The sequence below is a fragment of the Choloepus didactylus genome, chromosome 15, assembly GCF_015220235.1.
Source record: "Choloepus didactylus isolate mChoDid1 chromosome 15, mChoDid1.pri, whole genome shotgun sequence".
NCBI classification, from domain to species: domain Eukaryota; kingdom Metazoa; phylum Chordata; class Mammalia; order Pilosa; family Megalonychidae; genus Choloepus; species Choloepus didactylus.
The window spans coordinates 7134136-7151336 of NC_051321.1; the positions used below are offsets into that span (position 1 = coordinate 7134136).

The 17201-nt window shown below is 43.1% G+C and overlaps 1 protein-coding gene across 3 annotated transcripts in view; it reads left to right on the top strand.

Annotated features, from left to right (window-relative positions):
* Positions 1–17201, top strand: part of ADAM12 (ADAM metallopeptidase domain 12) — a 353203-nt gene that overhangs the window by 87697 nt on the left and 248305 nt on the right. For all 3 annotated transcript variants that reach the window (XR_005211989.1, XM_037805049.1, XM_037805050.1), the window contains exon 3: positions 7464–7537. Coding sequence is in view for 2 of the 3 variants with exons in the window: in XM_037805049.1 (XP_037660977.1) it covers positions 7464–7537 (74 nt within the window). In the remaining variant the exon portion in view is untranslated. The remainder of the gene's footprint in view (positions 1–7463; positions 7538–17201) is intronic.

The following is a 17201-nucleotide window of genomic DNA, read 5'->3' on the forward strand; positions in this document are numbered from 1 at the left end:
TGAATGACTTTGGCTCAGAACTGACCACAGCCTTTGAAAGGATAACTTGGGAGTTGATAGGAGTGAATTTGGCTATTGACCAAATCCTTTTTTTATTTAAACGGTATTTCCCTTCCTTCTTGCCAACCCTGCTGCCACTTTAACATGACAGTGATTTCAAGGTCATGATCATTGTCCTACATTTCTAAGGAGTTGAAAATTGGCTGTTCTTTATGGACATCACAACCCCAAGAAGATAATGCTCTGCGTCATTCCATCCATCAGAAAAAAATCATAAACATTCCTGCATCTGTGAAAAGCTACTTCTATATACTTGAGATATTTTTGCATCCATTGTGGGTGAGATGACTTAAGTTCATGTTTGGGTTGTCCTTGCAATAATACAGATTAAAGGAGGGCAGTAAAATGAGGATAATGCCAAGAAGAAAAAACCGTACGTAATCAAAAAGCAATTTTTATAACATCGGTTTATGCTTCTGGTTGACAAGGATGTCCTGGCCCCGTGCGTTGTGGTGAAACCTCTGAGAGCGGAGGGTGCACCGGGAGGTGGGCGAAGGGTCCCGGCCGGCGCCTTCTTTGCAGATTGCCTGGGAAAACCATGTAGGATGCCTGCCAAGACCTCGTCTTCCGAGGACGGGATGTGCCTCTGGGAGAGCGTGTGTGCTGCGGGGAGAGGGTCTGTCTGATCAGCTGTGCCCAGGAGCAGAACTTCAGCCCTTGGGATTTGTCTCCTGGCCCAAACTCCCCAGCCAGGGACATATCTGAGTCTGGGATGGAGTTAGGAGCGCAGTGCAGATAAAAGCAGCAAGGGCTGTTTCATGAAAACCTGTGTTACCAGTGGAAAGAGGTTACATCCCAGTCCGCGTACATGTGTGTCTGTACATACTGCATCTACATGTGTATGGGCAGGTGTGGGTATCAGTAAAAATCAGTGCCTTAGACTGATTTAAGAATTGGTACCATAAGAAAAATGCATCAATTTGCCTGTCTTTTAAAGCTAACAGAAACAAAAAATTCTTCCTTGTGATTCTGGGGGAACCAGGAAGCTGTGAACATTTCCATGACATGCCTCGTTCCCTGTCCCCTTGGTTGAGGGTAGCTTACCTCCACATCCAATGATTGCCTCTGTGCACAACTCTGGCCTTTTCTCCTGCTCCTCACCCCCAAAGGAAGTGGTCTCTGGGCCGTGCATTCCACAGCCCCCTTTCCTTTCTCCCTGGCTATGGTACCTTATTGGTTAGCACCCAGCTGGCTCCACTCAGCCAGGTGAATGATACCCTGTGTCCATCGCGGTACCCTGCCCCTTGACCTTTAGCCTCCCCTGCCTGCACAGCCTTCAACCCCGGAGCACCACCTGCCAGTTCTCTCCAACCTGCTGTCCGCTGCTGAGCACTGCAGGTCTCTCCAGGTGGAGGAGAATTAAAGCTACCCGAAAGAACAGAGAGTAAGGAAGCACTCCTTTCTCCCGAGGAGGACAAATAAAAAGACATTCATACCTGGACATGTAATAGTGATGCTGCTCAACACCAAAGGAAAAGATCCAGGCCACAGAAATAAGATGATCGCTTGTCATCGGAGCCTGAAGCTGACACAGAAGCCAGAAAGGCAACAGAGCAACACTCTGCCTTAAATGGCAAAGGCGAGAAGGCTTGCCATGGCAAATAGCAGGTCTCAGAATAAAGCTAGTAATGAACTCCGTGTGGTGTGGTACAAGGATAGACGAGAAATATCTGTGCAGAAATAGACCTCCACGTGCCGTTGCAGTTAAATAGAGAAAGGACAATTTTTTTTTAAGTAACTGGTTCTGGAACAATTGGTTAACCACATTTTTAAAAGTAAAATTGGACCCCTAATTTATAGTAGGCACAAAAATCAAGTCGGCATGGAATAAAGACTTAAACGTGAAAGGCAAAACTATAAAATGTTTAGAAGACAATGTGGGCAATCGTTTTACCTTGGAGTGGAGAGGAATTTCCCAAATGAGGCACAAAAAGCTTAAACGGTGAAGGGCTTCATTAAAATTAGGAACTTCTGTTCACCAAAACACATCCTAAAGAAGGTGAAAAGACAAGCTACAAACCGAGAGAAAATATTGTGACACACCTTACTGATGAAAAAATAGTATTCAGAATATAGCAAGAACTACAAATTAACAATAAGAAGGAGGAGAAAGAGAAGAAAAACGGTCCAAAAGCATGAGCACTATTTCACAGAAAAGGAAATCAAATGTTCCATAAACGTAAAACATAACAGAAACATTACCAACAACATAAATACAAATTAAAACCTCAGTAAGATCCAATTTCACACTCAGCAGATTAATATTTTCTGACTTAATTTTTTTTCCCAGTGTTGGCAAAGATTTAGAGCCATGGGACCATTTCCTCACTAATAGGGAGGGTAAACAGGTTGCACTTTGGACAGCAGTTTAAAGATCCTAGTAAATCTGAACACGTGCAAACCCCACCAGCCAGAGAGCCTGCCAGATATTCTCAGGGAAACTTGCACACGTGTGGCAGGGGCACACACACACACACATGGTGTTTATAGCAGTATACTCGGGAAGCATAGAGGTGGAGAATCAGAGTAAAACATGAATGCCTCACTCTGGGAGAATGGGTACATAAATTATTCCTATGGTAGAACCCTACGTGGCAATGAAAATAAATGAATTATGGCTACATGTCACATGGGTGAATCTAACCAACATAGAGTTGAGTGAAAGAAACCAATTAGAGCAGAATGTACAGAGCAGGAGGCCATTTATATAAGGTTCAAACCCGTGTGGAACTGAATAGCATTTTGTTTGCACTGGCATAAAACTATAAAGAAAATCAAGATAAGGATTCACAGAAAATTCAGCATATTGGTTACTGCTGGTGGGTAGTAAGGGGATGTAATTATGAAACTGGGGTGAGGGGCTTTTAAGTTTCTGGTAATATTCTGCCTGTTGAGTGGTAAATATCCTGGTGATTTTTTAGTGTTGGTTTTTAAAGTGTCCTCACACATTTTATATATGCTTTGGGCTCTACTTTCCAATTTAAAAATAGAATGATGACTGTGGCCAAAACATTTCTGGACTATTGATTAGCATTTAATTGATTTATACAGCAGATGCAGTTCTTTAGGCATTTAATAAAGGGACACAGTTCCATTAGAGTAATCAATATATTGTTTTTTAAGGAAGGGAATGCTGTATTTAAGCAGTAAATGTTCATTACCTCCAACCTCCACCATATAACAATCGAAAGATAATGGAATGAATTCATGCTTTTAAACTAAGGAATCTAATGCAATTAGTGGCTTTAAATTAAAATAGCTCTCTGTCCTCCTACTACATCGATCCCTCCTGTACCATTCAGATCTCTACTAAAACACACAGATGAAGACCTTCTCGCCTCCCTGTAGGGAAAAGGGACTCTCTGAATGTTGACTTGGGAGTGTTGTAAGGGCTTCTGCAGGTACGTTGTGGAAGTCACACAAATGTTAATTTTAAACTGGTTCTATTCTTTGGGGTGTAAAAGGTGCTGCAAGTTATTTTCATTCACAAATGTAATTGTTATGGTGATTTCTTAGGCGAGCACGATTTGCAATTAAAATACCTAAGCTATTTTTATACACACACACACACACATATAAAATAACCAGATATATATATACACACACACATATATATGTATATAACCACACACTCACACACACACACACACCCCATACATACTTATGCTGTTTGTACGTCTCTTGGCAGACTATTGAGATGAGTTTTTCTTCTAATAATTTGTTGTAGACACAATTAATAATCTTGTTTTTCTGGGACATAATTAACGAGTACAAATTGTAAATCCTGGAGAGAACATTATGTAAGTGTTTGTAATTAAATCCAATCTTCAGAAAATAAAAACAAATTTAGGCAAATGTCCCTGTGACAAACCCTAAACCAAATACAATGCTTAGAAACACTTTTATACACTATATTACAATCAAAAGAAGTGATGTATGTTTAACATTATGTAGCATAGGAATAGTAATAGTAATTTCAAAACTTCAGTAAATACTCAGAAATCTACACATTTTAAAATAAATCTCAGTGTCAAAATGTATAAATTAAAAAGTGTGCTTTTCACAGGATTAGATGTTTGTACAGTCATTTGCTAAAATGAGTTCATAAAAAACAAGATCCTTTTAAATCCCCAAAATATGCATAAGCATTTCATGTGTGTGGAAAATTGCTAATTTAATGCCTAACCTTAAACAGCTACTTAAAATCATATCATCCGTCTATTGAAATTGAGAAGAGCCTCCTAAAAGCACATAAAAAAATAACTGGGTTGCCCCTAATTTTGTCCCCTGGAGTCACCAATATTTAGAATCATCTGTTACTCAGGCAGCAGTTGATGTAAAGTTTTAGGGTTTTATCACTGATTCAGAGCTGTCCAATAGAATTCTCTATGGAGATGGATGTCCAATAGTGGTAGCCAGTAGCCACAATTAGTTATGGAGTCTTGAAATCAACTAGTGTGACTGAGGAATTGGTTTTTTAAATTTTCTTTTGTTGTTATTAATTTAAATTTATATAGCCATATGTGGCTAAGTGCTACCATATTGCGCCTAATAAGACTGTAAGATGATGCACAAAGTGCTGCCCTTAAAGTAAATTGAATAGTTTTTCATCTTTTTATGATTCCACCTGTAGGGGTGAGTGCTGTATGTACCCCAGAAGATCGTGTTCTTAAAGCGAATCCATTCCTGTGGGTGTGAACCTATTATAAGTAGGACCTTTGGATTAGGTAGCTTCAGTTAAGTCATGGCCCAGGGTGGGTCTTAATCCTCTTACTGGAGTCCTTTATAAACAGGATGAATAGAGAGAGAGGAGAGAGGAAGCCACGGAAACAAGAAGCTGAAAGCAGTGACACCTGGAGGAGAAGGGCGAGAGCAGGAGACACCACCATGTGCCTTGTCATGTGACAGAGGAGCCCAGGGTCACCAGCAGCCGGTCTTCAGGAAGAAAGCATCATCTTGATGATGCTTTGACTTGGACATTTTCACAGCCTTGGAACGATAAGCTTCTCAGCTGATAATTCCCCATTGTTAAAAACCAGTCCATTTTATTGTACCTGCTTTGAGCAGCTTAACAAACTAAAACACCACCCCAGTGATATGGCATTAATTAACATATGTATCAGCATTGGCTCCAAACTCATGTGACCTTAAGTTGTGTTTCTGGTTTAAATTTTGTTTCCTTTTAATTAATTAATTAAATGTTGGATATTTGGAACTTAGTCTCTTGAACTTTGGAATTATAATAGTGCTGTTCAAATATGGAATATTAGATAGCTGTACATAAACCTATATATAGGTTTATATGTGTATATATATATAATAAAGCTATGGATAAACTCTTGCATAGCTCTCTTACAAGCATAAAACCAAAAGAACTTACGAAGCCAGGGCAGACAAAGCCAATACAGCTAGAGTTAGGAACACGGCTTTGTTGTGGTTATGATATGTTTCAACAAAACTGAATCACAACTTGCAGCATGAAGGTAGTGCTGACTGGCACGGGGCAGGTCCTTCTGAGTTTGCTGTGCCCCTTCGTGTGATGACACTATTCGTCTCTCCAAGCTGCTGAGAAACCTTTGATTTACGTGCTGGGCTGAGATGGCATTTGGCCTCTCTTGGTTTGCCTGCATCATTTCTGAATCAACCCCTCCTCTGTGCCTCCCTCGTCAGTCTGCACTGTCAGGGAGCACTCCCAGGTTCCTCACTGACCGAGGATCCCTGGTGAACTGGTTCAGGGACTGATGATGGCAGGTGACCTGTCTCAGAGGGTCAACAAATGAAAGCACAGTGTTCGTAAAACTTTGAAATTCTCAGAACTCTCAGATCCAAGTGAAATACACCATGGATATAGGAACCCCCCATTTGAGACCCACTGTCCTGGGAAAGGGGGGACACCTGAGTATGGTCCCCAGAATCCTTGAGGCATGCACGGGATGAGGGGAAGAGAGGGAGGGGCTTTCTGTAATAGGTTTGGGATGGCAAGTAGATTTGTTTGGGTTCGGACTCCAAATCCCTGAGCTGGATTCAGCAAGGAGGAAAGTGGCATACTTGGCCATCCTGGTTGTGGGGGAAAGAACCTGGGGTACGTGTAGGACACTGCTGTAGTGCTGTGTACTTAGGTCAGGGCATGAAACCTGTTGGGGTTTCTTGGGCAGAACATAGAAAACAGGTGCCTGCTACCCACAGGCAGATGGTCACACAGGGTCTGGGTTTCACTGGGGCCCAGAGGAGAGGAGGGGGAGGAGCGTGTCTGCCTGGCAGGAGGGAGAAGAGGTTGGTAGAGCTGTTCTCACTCTTCATTGATTGAGTCCTTCATTCACCAAATGTTAATGAGCTTCAATTATCCGCCTGGTGCCTTGGTGGACACGAGGGCGAATTAGGTATGGCCGTGTCCTTGTGAGCTAGTGGACCTGTCTGGGAGACATGATAAGCAAGAAGATCCACAGATGAATACAATGAATTATTGCTAGTGAGAAGTATCATGGAGGAAAAGGGCAGGAGGCTGGAAAGAAGAATAACTTGGAGGAGGGCATGATTCAGTTGGGGAGTGAGAGGCGGTGTCTTTGAATAAGTGGCATTTAAGCCAATACCCGGTAGAAGGGTTGGGAGGAGAGAAGAGCAGGTGCAGAGACCCAGAGCTGCAGCAGAGGGACTGGCGAGGCCAGGCTGGAGCCCAGATTTGAGGGTGCTAAGCAAATCTGAAGCGCAGGAGAGCAACAGAGGAGAGCAGAGAAGGAGGCCAGGGCCAGGCCCCAGGGGACTGGGAGCCACATCAAGGGGTTGGCATCTTATCAGTGCAGCAGGAAGCTGATGCAAGCTCATTATATGCAGGAACGGATCAATGTTTTTAAAGATATTCTGGCTGCTGTTGGAGAATGTGTGGGAAGAAGGCAAAGGTAGATTCTGAGAAGCCCGGATGAGAAGGGTGTTGCCGTGACCCAGGGAAGACAATTGTGTTTGACTTTCAGTGGGATGGAGAGAAGTGAGACCTGGACAAGTAGGAGTTAATTCTGGAGGGTGAATCAGTAGGATTTTTGCATAGATTAGGTAGAGGAGATAAGGGAGAAAAACATACTAGGATGACTCTGGCATGAGCCCCAGGGGAAATGAAGGTGTCTTTTGCAAAAGAGGGAAGACTGAGCAAAGAGCTGAGGTTGGGGGGAAGGGGGTCAAGAAGGGTTCCCGAAGGTATGCGAAGGAAATGAGTGCAAAGGCCAGGAGTGCGGGACTTGTCAGTGCTGTCAGGAAGGGACAACAGGTTTTCCAAGCTTTTGCCCTGGTCTCCTGTGCTTGAGGTCTCAGAAGGTTCCCGAGGAGGTAGCGTATTTTCCTCTCTCTCAGCTCGTGGCCAGTGGAGCAGATGTTGGCAAGTCACAGACTGACTTTTCTTGTTTATCTTTCAGAATCATCCAGAAGTGTTGACTTTTCGAATACAACTGGAAAGCAAAGAACTCATCATAAATCTGGAAAGAAATGAGTAAGTCAAATTAATTCTTGTTTATTGCATTATAGGAGAAAATTGACACCAGAGCCTGAAAACTGCTGTGTAATGTGAGTTGGCATTTCGAGAAACAGAACTATAACCACGGATTCATAATCCACATTTGGATTTGAGGTTGGAATTAACTTCAAAAATTTATCCAAGGGAAAAATAAAGAATGTTATCACTCTAAGGAAGAACTTTATAACTCAGCAAGTTTTTCTCATAGTTCTGATGTTTCTTTTTTTTCTTTTTTCATAGCCTGATTTTTCAAGGATAGAATTTAAGCAACTCTTGTTCTGTTCGAATAACAATGTTCCATGGTTAATTGACTTTTGGCAATTCCTGGGTTATAAAAGGAGAAACAGCTTCAAATGAATAGAAACTTTCTACCAAGAGTTTATTTTATCTTTCAAAGCTTGTCTCCTCAGTGGTATAAACTATTTATTTTCTCTTTTTATTTAAAAATCCATCCTTTTGTTTTTCACAGAATTATATAAATTCCCAGAAAATGGTATTATATTTTTTTCTAGGACACATGGATATTATTACACATTTTCTATGCCTTCCCAACAGAAAACTGCTGTCTGCCTCAAGGCATAAGGAAAAAAACAAAAACCAATCAATCAAAAAAAATCCACCTCATATTCTTGTCAGCCTTTACAGGCTATGGCAGTCCCCATGGATTCCTGAGATCTGAGGGACCCCATAATGTTCTAGTTGATTACTACCAGAGAAGAATCAAGTTCTTCTAATCAGTAATCTATATTTCAAGGTATAGATCAACACCCCATGTGTGGTTTGATTCAGAATGGGAGCTGATGCTTCCTGAAGTGACAGTGTGGGAGGGCCAGCTTCACCCGGGGCCGTAGAATCCAGCATCGCCATATAAACAATTTGGGTCATTTTCTTACAGCCACGCTTTGATTTGAGGGTAGGAAGCAAATCTGGCAAGAGAGACCATCAAAGGCCATTCCTAACATTTGGTATCTAACACCACAGCCTCCCTCAATTTTAAAAATGACCAAAACAAATATATGTAAGGTAGCATAGCCTGGTCTTTGGGCTCTGCAGCTTGCCACGTCGTACTTGTCACGTGCTTACCCCTCACTAAGAAGTGGATCAACGGCTTTTGTACATGTTAAATCATTTGCTTTTCATTTTCCTTGTGACTTGATCTTAAAGTAGAGGTTCAGACAGAGGTATTAAATAATCAGGGATCTGAACAGAAACCTGCTTATTGCTTTGGATGCATCTTTCTTAGTAAACATTTAGTACTCTTTTTTTGGTTTTTCATGTAAGAATGTCGTAGGGCCTCTTAATTTTTTGTGCCTTTTTGTGTTTACATATGGTTTTGAGAATATCTCATTAAAGGAAGCTAGGTACTTCCTAGAATTTTTTTTTTAAATTAAGTCAATGCATTTGCTGTTTGGGAATTTAAGGTTGATGTTTGGATTTAAGAAGTTTCCTTATTGAAATTGCTCCTATTGGCAGATTGTTGGAGGAGCGGGGTACCCATGTGAATGAAGATGGGTCCTGAAAGTTCTAGAGGGTTGTTAATGATTGCAGGTAGAGGGCCAGAAAGGCTTGATAAAAACCTGAAGTTATGTATTTTTACTATAAAAGGAATATGTGTCCAGTGCAGAAAATTAAAAACTGTAGGGTTAAACAAAAGTCAAACAGACCAACCAACAAAAACCAATGCACTTCTGTGACCAGAGACGAGCCTAATTAATGTTTTGGGGAATTTTCATATAATTTTTCTCCTTATGCATAAGGCTTTGCTGCTTTTGTCTTCCCGGTTGATATCATAGTCCATGTACAGTTTTAGATCCTACTTCTCCATTTAACTTTATAATGGGCGTACTTTTGAAATCCATTTCCTGGAGCACGTCAGATTACCTGCATCTGGAAGGTAGTTTAATGGTCTCATTTCAGGTTCCCTGTGAAAAACCTTGTCCTTTTGTTACTGCGGTTTTTATAATACACACTGACAAGACAGTGGCTAATTGGTATAAAATCTCATTTTTAAAGTGCCTTAATTTGTTCACTTTTAATTCTGGGCCTTTCTCAAGATAATCTCAAAGCCAAAAAACATAAAGCCATGTCTTCCCAATTTATTTCCCTCTTCTGAACCTCACTGTTAACCTACATTTTAGAAATAATATGAAGTGTGTTTAATATGTTCCTGTGATATTCTATAGCTTCATTGTAATGAGACTGCCTGTAGCAGTTTTAGAGACCCTGCTAAGTAAAAAGTAACATTTTGATAATAAAAGCATGCTAATGCTTTTATTTTAATAATGCATCCTCCAAAATATTTCAGCATAACATTTTTCCTAAAAAAAGTTTACACATTTATTCCAAATGGGACCACACTTTGAGACAACCAATACCCAAAATCTACAATTTTATAAACAGTGTGCTATTTTTAATGCTAACATATAAGGTAGTCAACTGTCCAGTATATACTAGAATTTGTTTTAATTACAAACTTGCCTAGAAACCATAACCAAACTGAAGATGGCTCCAGTCCCTTAAATCATAAAAGCCATAATCTAAAGCTAATACTAAAAGAGAGTCACCTAATTAACCCTACTCAGCAGCTCCTCCCTGGTAAACCAATTCTTCATGGAGCAGGGCTGACTTTTTATTAAGTAGTTGTTTTAGGGAATCTATTTTTATTGCCTTCCAGCATCCCCAATTTGTGCAGAGCTCAGATGCTGTTCACTTAAAATCCCTGTTTGTATAGTTGTAATTGAATGTTTAAAGAAACTCAAAGCTTCCCCTGAGAAGCGTTTTTCACAGTGTTGTTGTCTGCCTATGGAACTGTGGGGACTGGTTTATAACTTCCATAACTCTAACTGATCCCCGCGGGCCCTTGGGCCATTTCTCAAACAGGTGCTCTGTGCAACTGCATCTTTGATCAAAATGCTTTATTGGACAAGCCGGCCAGTTTAGACATCCGTTTTACCAGTTTAGGGTAATTAAAAGTGATAGCAGTAGATCACACTCCCTACATCTCAAACCCACTGAGCTTTCTGTTTTCAAGCTGTCCCCTTCTCTGATTGAAGGTGGTGGCCGTGGGAAGTCCATGGCCCGCTGAATTTGTATCCGGATGCATCTGCGCTAGAAGAACTTTGGCATTGACTTTTATTCTCTCTGGAATCATTCCAGGCATCTCTCAAGGCTTGACTTTAATTAATATTCACTCTAGAATAACAGAAGACAGGGCGTTTCGAAATTGTCAAACACGGACATAAATAATTGAGAAGGCATTCAATCGACAACATCTCTCAGGATTTCGTGGGGGAGAGTAGAGCAGGGGAGCTGTGTGGTGCTATCAGTGGATAGATCGGCAGTTGGCTGAGTAACAGTCCATTGCTTGCTTTCGGCCCGGGCCACGCTGGACTGGGACTTTCTCCTGTGGCCTTGTCCTGGCACGCAGGGTTGGCAGTCATCTCTGTGCGGCCGTGAAAGGTGTGCCGATGACATTTCCTGGCAACACAAAGCTGGAGGAAGATAACAGTACTCGGCACAGCAGGATCTGGATTATGGAGATTTGAGCAGTTTGGATCAATGGGCCAAAACTAACAAGATGAGATTTAATGGGGATAAATGTAAAGTCCTCTGCTTAGGTTAACAAGAAGATAAACTTTGCAAGTTCAATTTACCAGTAGTTCTTATGAATGAGAGCAGAGGTTTTTGTTGGTTACAAACTGTAGTGAGAGTCCCCGAGGCGATGTGGCTGCTGAAACAGTGACCCCACCTGAGTCTACGGAGGGCCCGTGGTGGGGCCTGGGCCAGGGGGGTGGTCACTTCTCTGCTCAGTGACGTTGGCCAGGCCACGTCCAGAACGCTGCCCATGGTGGCCTTGGGGAGCCGACTGCCTCTTTGTGCTCATTTCTACTGTTGGACTTTCTCTTCCTCTCCCACCAACCTGAGCTGTCCTTGAAGATCAGGGGCAAGGTCTTAACCTCCTCTACCGCCACCTGCCACACACCTGGCTCATTTAATAAACATTTAATACGTGTTAAATAAACATTTAATAAACATTTTATAAGGGTTTATTAAATGAGTAAACGATGGACTGAAGGTGGCTGGACCGAGCCAGAAATGAGTTCTCCGTAGGGCCAAAGGTCTATTCTGGGTGGTGGGAGAAACAGTTCAAGGGGAAAGTTTCTGGAAATGAGAAAGGCTTGGGGTCAGGAGACCAGGCTTTGAAAGCCAGCTTTGCTTTCCACAACACGCTGCTTAAATTCCCTCTGTGCTGTCATCTGTAAAGTGGCATGCAAGTTTGCACAGTCAGTGCTAAGAGATTAGAGCTCAGGTTATTTTTGATGATCAGGTTTGAATGACTCAGTAACATATTGCTGTTGATCCCTTGATATTAATTATTTCACCTAATTACACCCTTGGCTTCACTTGAACTGTTTTCTGTTTCAAACTTCCTGAATTACTATACATTTTGATGATGGCCAAACATCATCAATTCTGACAAGCTCTGGAAAGGACTGAGTCCAAATTTTGAGTTCCTTATGCTATAACAATCTTCAGTTCATAGTCTTGACATCTGCAGGAATTGGAATTTTCAAACCTTTGTTCAAGTACAGAGTAGTGTTCTTCATTACTTCTACTCTTGCAGAGTAAGTCTGGCCTGTCTCTTAGAACTACTTGCTCTCATTTGCTTCGTTGGTCTAATTATTGACTAAATAAATGAGGACAAAGTCATATCTCAGAAACTGGCCCATCTAGTTTCATATCTCCATCTGTTGGCTTCCCTTCTGTTCACAGATCATTACTGAGTCCTTGTTAGTTTATTAATGAAGTCATTTGTTCGTTCATTCATTCCCTTAGTCATTTACTCATAAATGTTTATTTAATTCCAGTCACTGTGAGTGACACTGGAAAGAAATAGAGATGTGAACAAAATAAAGTCCTTGTTCTCATGGAGGTTGGTCAAGAAGCCCAACACAAACAGATAATTGCAAAGCCAGTCACTGATACAAGTGGTGCTAAGTGCTAAGGAAGAAAATATGGGACCTAGACTGGTCTGAGGAAGTAGGGCATGTAACAAAGTGATGTCTAATTTGTGCATGGATAGGAGTGAGCCTGGGAAAGAAGGCAGAAAGCAGAGGGTTCCAGAAAGAAGGAAGAGCATGTGTGAAGGTCCTGAGGGAAGAAGAAGGAGCTTTGAAGCTTTTCAGAATCCGAGAAGGTTAATGTGCCAGTGAGCACAAGGGAGTGAGGGGGGGAGAATGAGAAACCAGTCCACACTGGATCTCGCTCTCCGTGATAGAGTGTGTGTCTTTTCCTAAGGACAGTGACACACTGTTGAAGGAAGGCCTGGAGCAGTGTCACACTTTTTAAAAATTCTTTTTTTCTTTATTAATTTTGATTTACAAACACTCTGGAGTTTACACTTGTCAAGACCCTTTTGACTACCTGTGAAGACGGATTAGAGGAGGTGAGAGTGGGTGTGGTTAAGAGGTTCTTTATTGCTGTCAAATGAGGAAGAAGTGATAGTGACTTGGACCCAGGAGTATCCATGGAAAGAAGCAGGGAGTTGAGAGATGTTCAGGAGGCAGAACAGACAGAGTTTGATGAGTACTTGAATGTGTGGGGTAACAAAGGGAGATAACAAGGATAATGCTTCCACATGAAATGCTAGGAGAACAGTAATGCCTTTGATCATAACCGAGAAGCTCAGCGAAAGATCCAGGACCTACCCCATGGGCAGTGGCCAGAGAAAGGGAGATGTGGATCACAGGGGAATTGGTGCTGAGAGTTGTGGAGGAGGGTAGACGTTTGGGTCCAACAGAATCCGGTTTGGAGATGACCTGAAGATGGTTATCATATAGAACTGGGTGGGTGTGACACTTCTTTGGAGTTCATGGATGTTTGCAGCTGACCTAAGTATAGCAGTGGCTGGTGACTGTGAGCTGGAGGGCATGACCCTGTGGTCAGTGGAATGAGTCGGGGCTTTGGCAATGGTCCTGAAAACAGCTGGGCATCAGTCACAACCGAGGGCAATGTCAGTGCTCCATGTAATCCCCAGGCTGGGAGTTGGGATGGCTCCACAGGGAGTGAGTGGGGTGAGCCTCTGATCTCCAGGCTCACTCAAAAGCTCTTCTCCATGTCCTTCCTGTCATCTGTCTCTAGGTGGTTGGCGTGACTCTCTACCAGGAACTCATACATAGACTTTTACCCTCCTTGAAGTCCAGGGCGTTGTTTCTGGGCCACCAGCATTGGACCCACCTGAGGAGCTTGTTAATGCAGATTCCTACCCGCCTTCTCTCTGTTAGCTCAAAATCCCAACCTATAGGGCCTGAGAATCTGTATTTTTAACTTCCCCCAGAAGACTTTGGTTCCTCCATCACACTAGCCACATTCCAAGTGCTTAGTAGCATCTAGATGGCTAGATAAGCGTTTCCTTCATCGCCTTGTTCTGCTGCCCTACACTGGCAGGGAGATGAAATGCCAGCCCAGTGTGGGGTTCCTGTGTTAGCCGATGCATTATCCAGGGAATGTTCTTTCCTGCAGGGAGTTTGACCACACCTCTTCAGGTTGCCTGGAGCATGAGGAGCTCCATCCCCGGCCTCAGGGAGTCAGGCCACCGGAGGGGCCGCTTCCGGTCCCAGCTCCCACAGGGGGTGGAGAGTGCAGTAGAAAATTCCTCAAGCGTGGCGGAAAACTCAGGTATCGATGTGAGCTACATGGACACCAGAGATCAGCTAACTAGTCCAGACTCCTTCAGATTTAAGTTAAAGTCTCTCTGCTGTAACATTCAAGACCTTTCTAATTGGGCTAAATTTTGTATCCTGCATAAGAACTAAATTCCCTTGAGCTTCACCCCTCATTTCAGTCTTTGAAGTTATACAGACGTCGGGAAAGGTTAGAGAGCCAATTTTAGAGGGTTTTTCCCCCTCCTAACCTGACTTAACTTTAAAGTGCCTAAACTGGTTAACATCAACCTTTTCAAAACAATTTGAGGGTGTGGTATCCTTGAGTAGACTTCTTAAAATTAGAAGGCTTTGAAAAGGGCATTTGGTGTGCAAGTGGATTTCCAACTTTAATTCTGTCACTTGCGATCTTTCTCCCCTTGTACCACGTGTTTATGATATTCCGAAGAACGTCCTGCCTCAGCCTCAGGGTTCCTCTCCTGAGTGCTGCATCCCAAATGGGCAGTGATGCTGGTCCTGTCCCTCTCCAGATGGTCCCTGGCAGCTGAGAGGAGAGCTGATGCTCAGCGGGACATTGCTGTTCATGGCTGCCATTGCACCGGCCCTTACACTGTAGCCAGGGTTACTACCAGCAGATGCTGTGCAGGCCACTGTCTTCAGTATTCTCTTCTTGCGTCTTGCTAATTGCCATGTCCTCAGTGCAGAGGGCATGGCACTTCATTTGTGTGACAAACTAAGACTCTTCATTGATCACTTAACATGATAACACTAAGTCAATGAGAATCTTACGACTTTAAAATAACTAAGTTCATCAACACAGATTCTGCTAGATTCTTGCGGTCCAGTGACACAGGAAAGCAAACCTAGATTTTTTCAGAAATTCTGGTCTGTGATTGACTGTTTAATAATGTGTTTAGAAACACTTCAGTTTGGTAGCTACATCCCTGTTTTCTTGATTCATTCTTACTTATGTCTTATTTATATTAATGTTTCATACTTTATTAGGGAAGTATGACAATATAACTTTATTTGCTAATAGCTCATTAGTTGCATGCTAACAGTATATAGTGTCCCTTTTTTTCTCATCAGGTGTAAAGTCTTCACTAAAAAGCTGGGGTTCTGGTACCATTTTATTATCAGGCAAAAGGCCTCCTCCCTAACATGCATCATGTGAAGTAAAAGATGGCCAAGAGTTTATTCTGACTTTTTTTTTTTTTTTTTTTTTTAACTCTGCAAAAATCACTGTGCTTGTTTTAGGCCACTGTTCCCAAGCTGAAGAATAAGGGTGTTGTTTTATGATGTAATTTGCAAATGCAGATCTGTCTTTCCTTGAAGTTCAGGCTCTGAGTCCCTGCCTCGTCCACCCCCAGCCCCCACCTTTTCTAGAGCTGCCCTGACTCCCCAACCTAAGAGGGAGGTGATTGTGCCAAGTGTCGGAATTGGATTGGAGCGTCCGGTTGCTTCTTGGGGAAGTCACTGCAACTTCTGCGCTTGCAAACGGAGAGAATAAAGCCCTTCCGCCCAGGGTCCCTGAGGGCCCCTGACTGCGAGCGTGGAGGGTGCTTGCCCCTGTGCTGGGCTGTCGTCGTGCTCCCTCCCTCCAGTCTCCTCGCCCTCCCTCCTCTGGGGGACTGTCTCCTGCTTCCGTGTCCCCGTGACTCTTCACCATCCCTGGGCTCTGGGTCCGTGGCCCTGCTCTCCTCGTCCCCGTTCCTTCCGCTCTTCACGGTCAGCCCAGGTCAGCTGGGGGCCTTCTCACCCCACCCTGTGCCCGCTGCTCCTGCATCGGGATTGGGAAACCCCCATTCTCACTCCCACTGGCATCAGCAGCCGGGGAGCTGTCCAGTGTGATCTATAAACCCAAAGAGGCCCAGGTCGCCCATCTGGCTAACCTCGTGTATTAGGTGAAATGGATGCGACAGTGAACCTCGTGGACCCGCCCCATGTGTTCAGCAGTTACCAGCACACCCATCCCCACCCGCAGGGCATCACGTCATTGCATCCAGAAACACTTACATGTCTCTGAAAAAGAATGATTTGGATCACACCTAAAAATCAGTACTAATTCCTTAATATCATCAACTATCCAGCTGTTAGTCACATTTCCTTGATTCTCTCTCCCTTTTTTCTGGCAGTGTATTGCCTGAGTCAGGATATACATACAGTCCCTCCTTGGCACTTGGTGGCTACCTCTCATAAGTCTCTTTTTAATTTTTGCACTGTCCTGGTTGTTGAAAGCAAGTTGTTTGCCTGGTAGAGCTTTTCCCACCCTGGATTTTACTGACTCCATCCCCATGATGTTGCCTAACCCTACTCTGACCCTGTGTTTTCCATTTATAAGTGGATCTACAGACGAGTCGATTCAGGCTCTGTTTATGGCACATGTGTGTCATGGTGCCGCATGTTTTCTGCCACACTAAGCCAGGGGTTCTGTGACCTCTCGTCGTTTTGTTTTCTGTGATGTTAGATTGATCTCTGGGTTCAGGAGTTATCATCCTGGTGCTTCTGCTATAAAGCTCCACATCAACTGTTGACTGCCAGCTTTGGCGGCCATTGACGTTCAGTGCCTAGAGCCGTTATTTCTTTAGGTCTTGCAAAATGGTGATATTCTCTTCTGTTGTTCCTTCTTCATTTATCAGCAGAAATAGTTCTACAGAGAAGAGCTTACCTTCATCAACTTTTGGTTGCTCTCAAGTGCAAGGTGAAAGGCAGGATAAATACTTTTTGGAGCTCCTCTTATCGTTGTTCTGCCTTCACCAATTGGTGGTGACTGGTATCCCCAAATTCAGCACTTCATGCTTGGTGTTCACCTCATGGCCCCCTGTTGAGACCCCCATTCCTCAACAGACCCCCATTGGCAGGCTTTATGGGGGGGAGCGGGTGGTGTCCCAGAGCCTTTCTGAGTAGCTTTTGGATTGCTAGGGAAACGTTTGACTCTGAAGCTGTTCTAGGGGACCTCAATTTTTCCATCCTTTTAA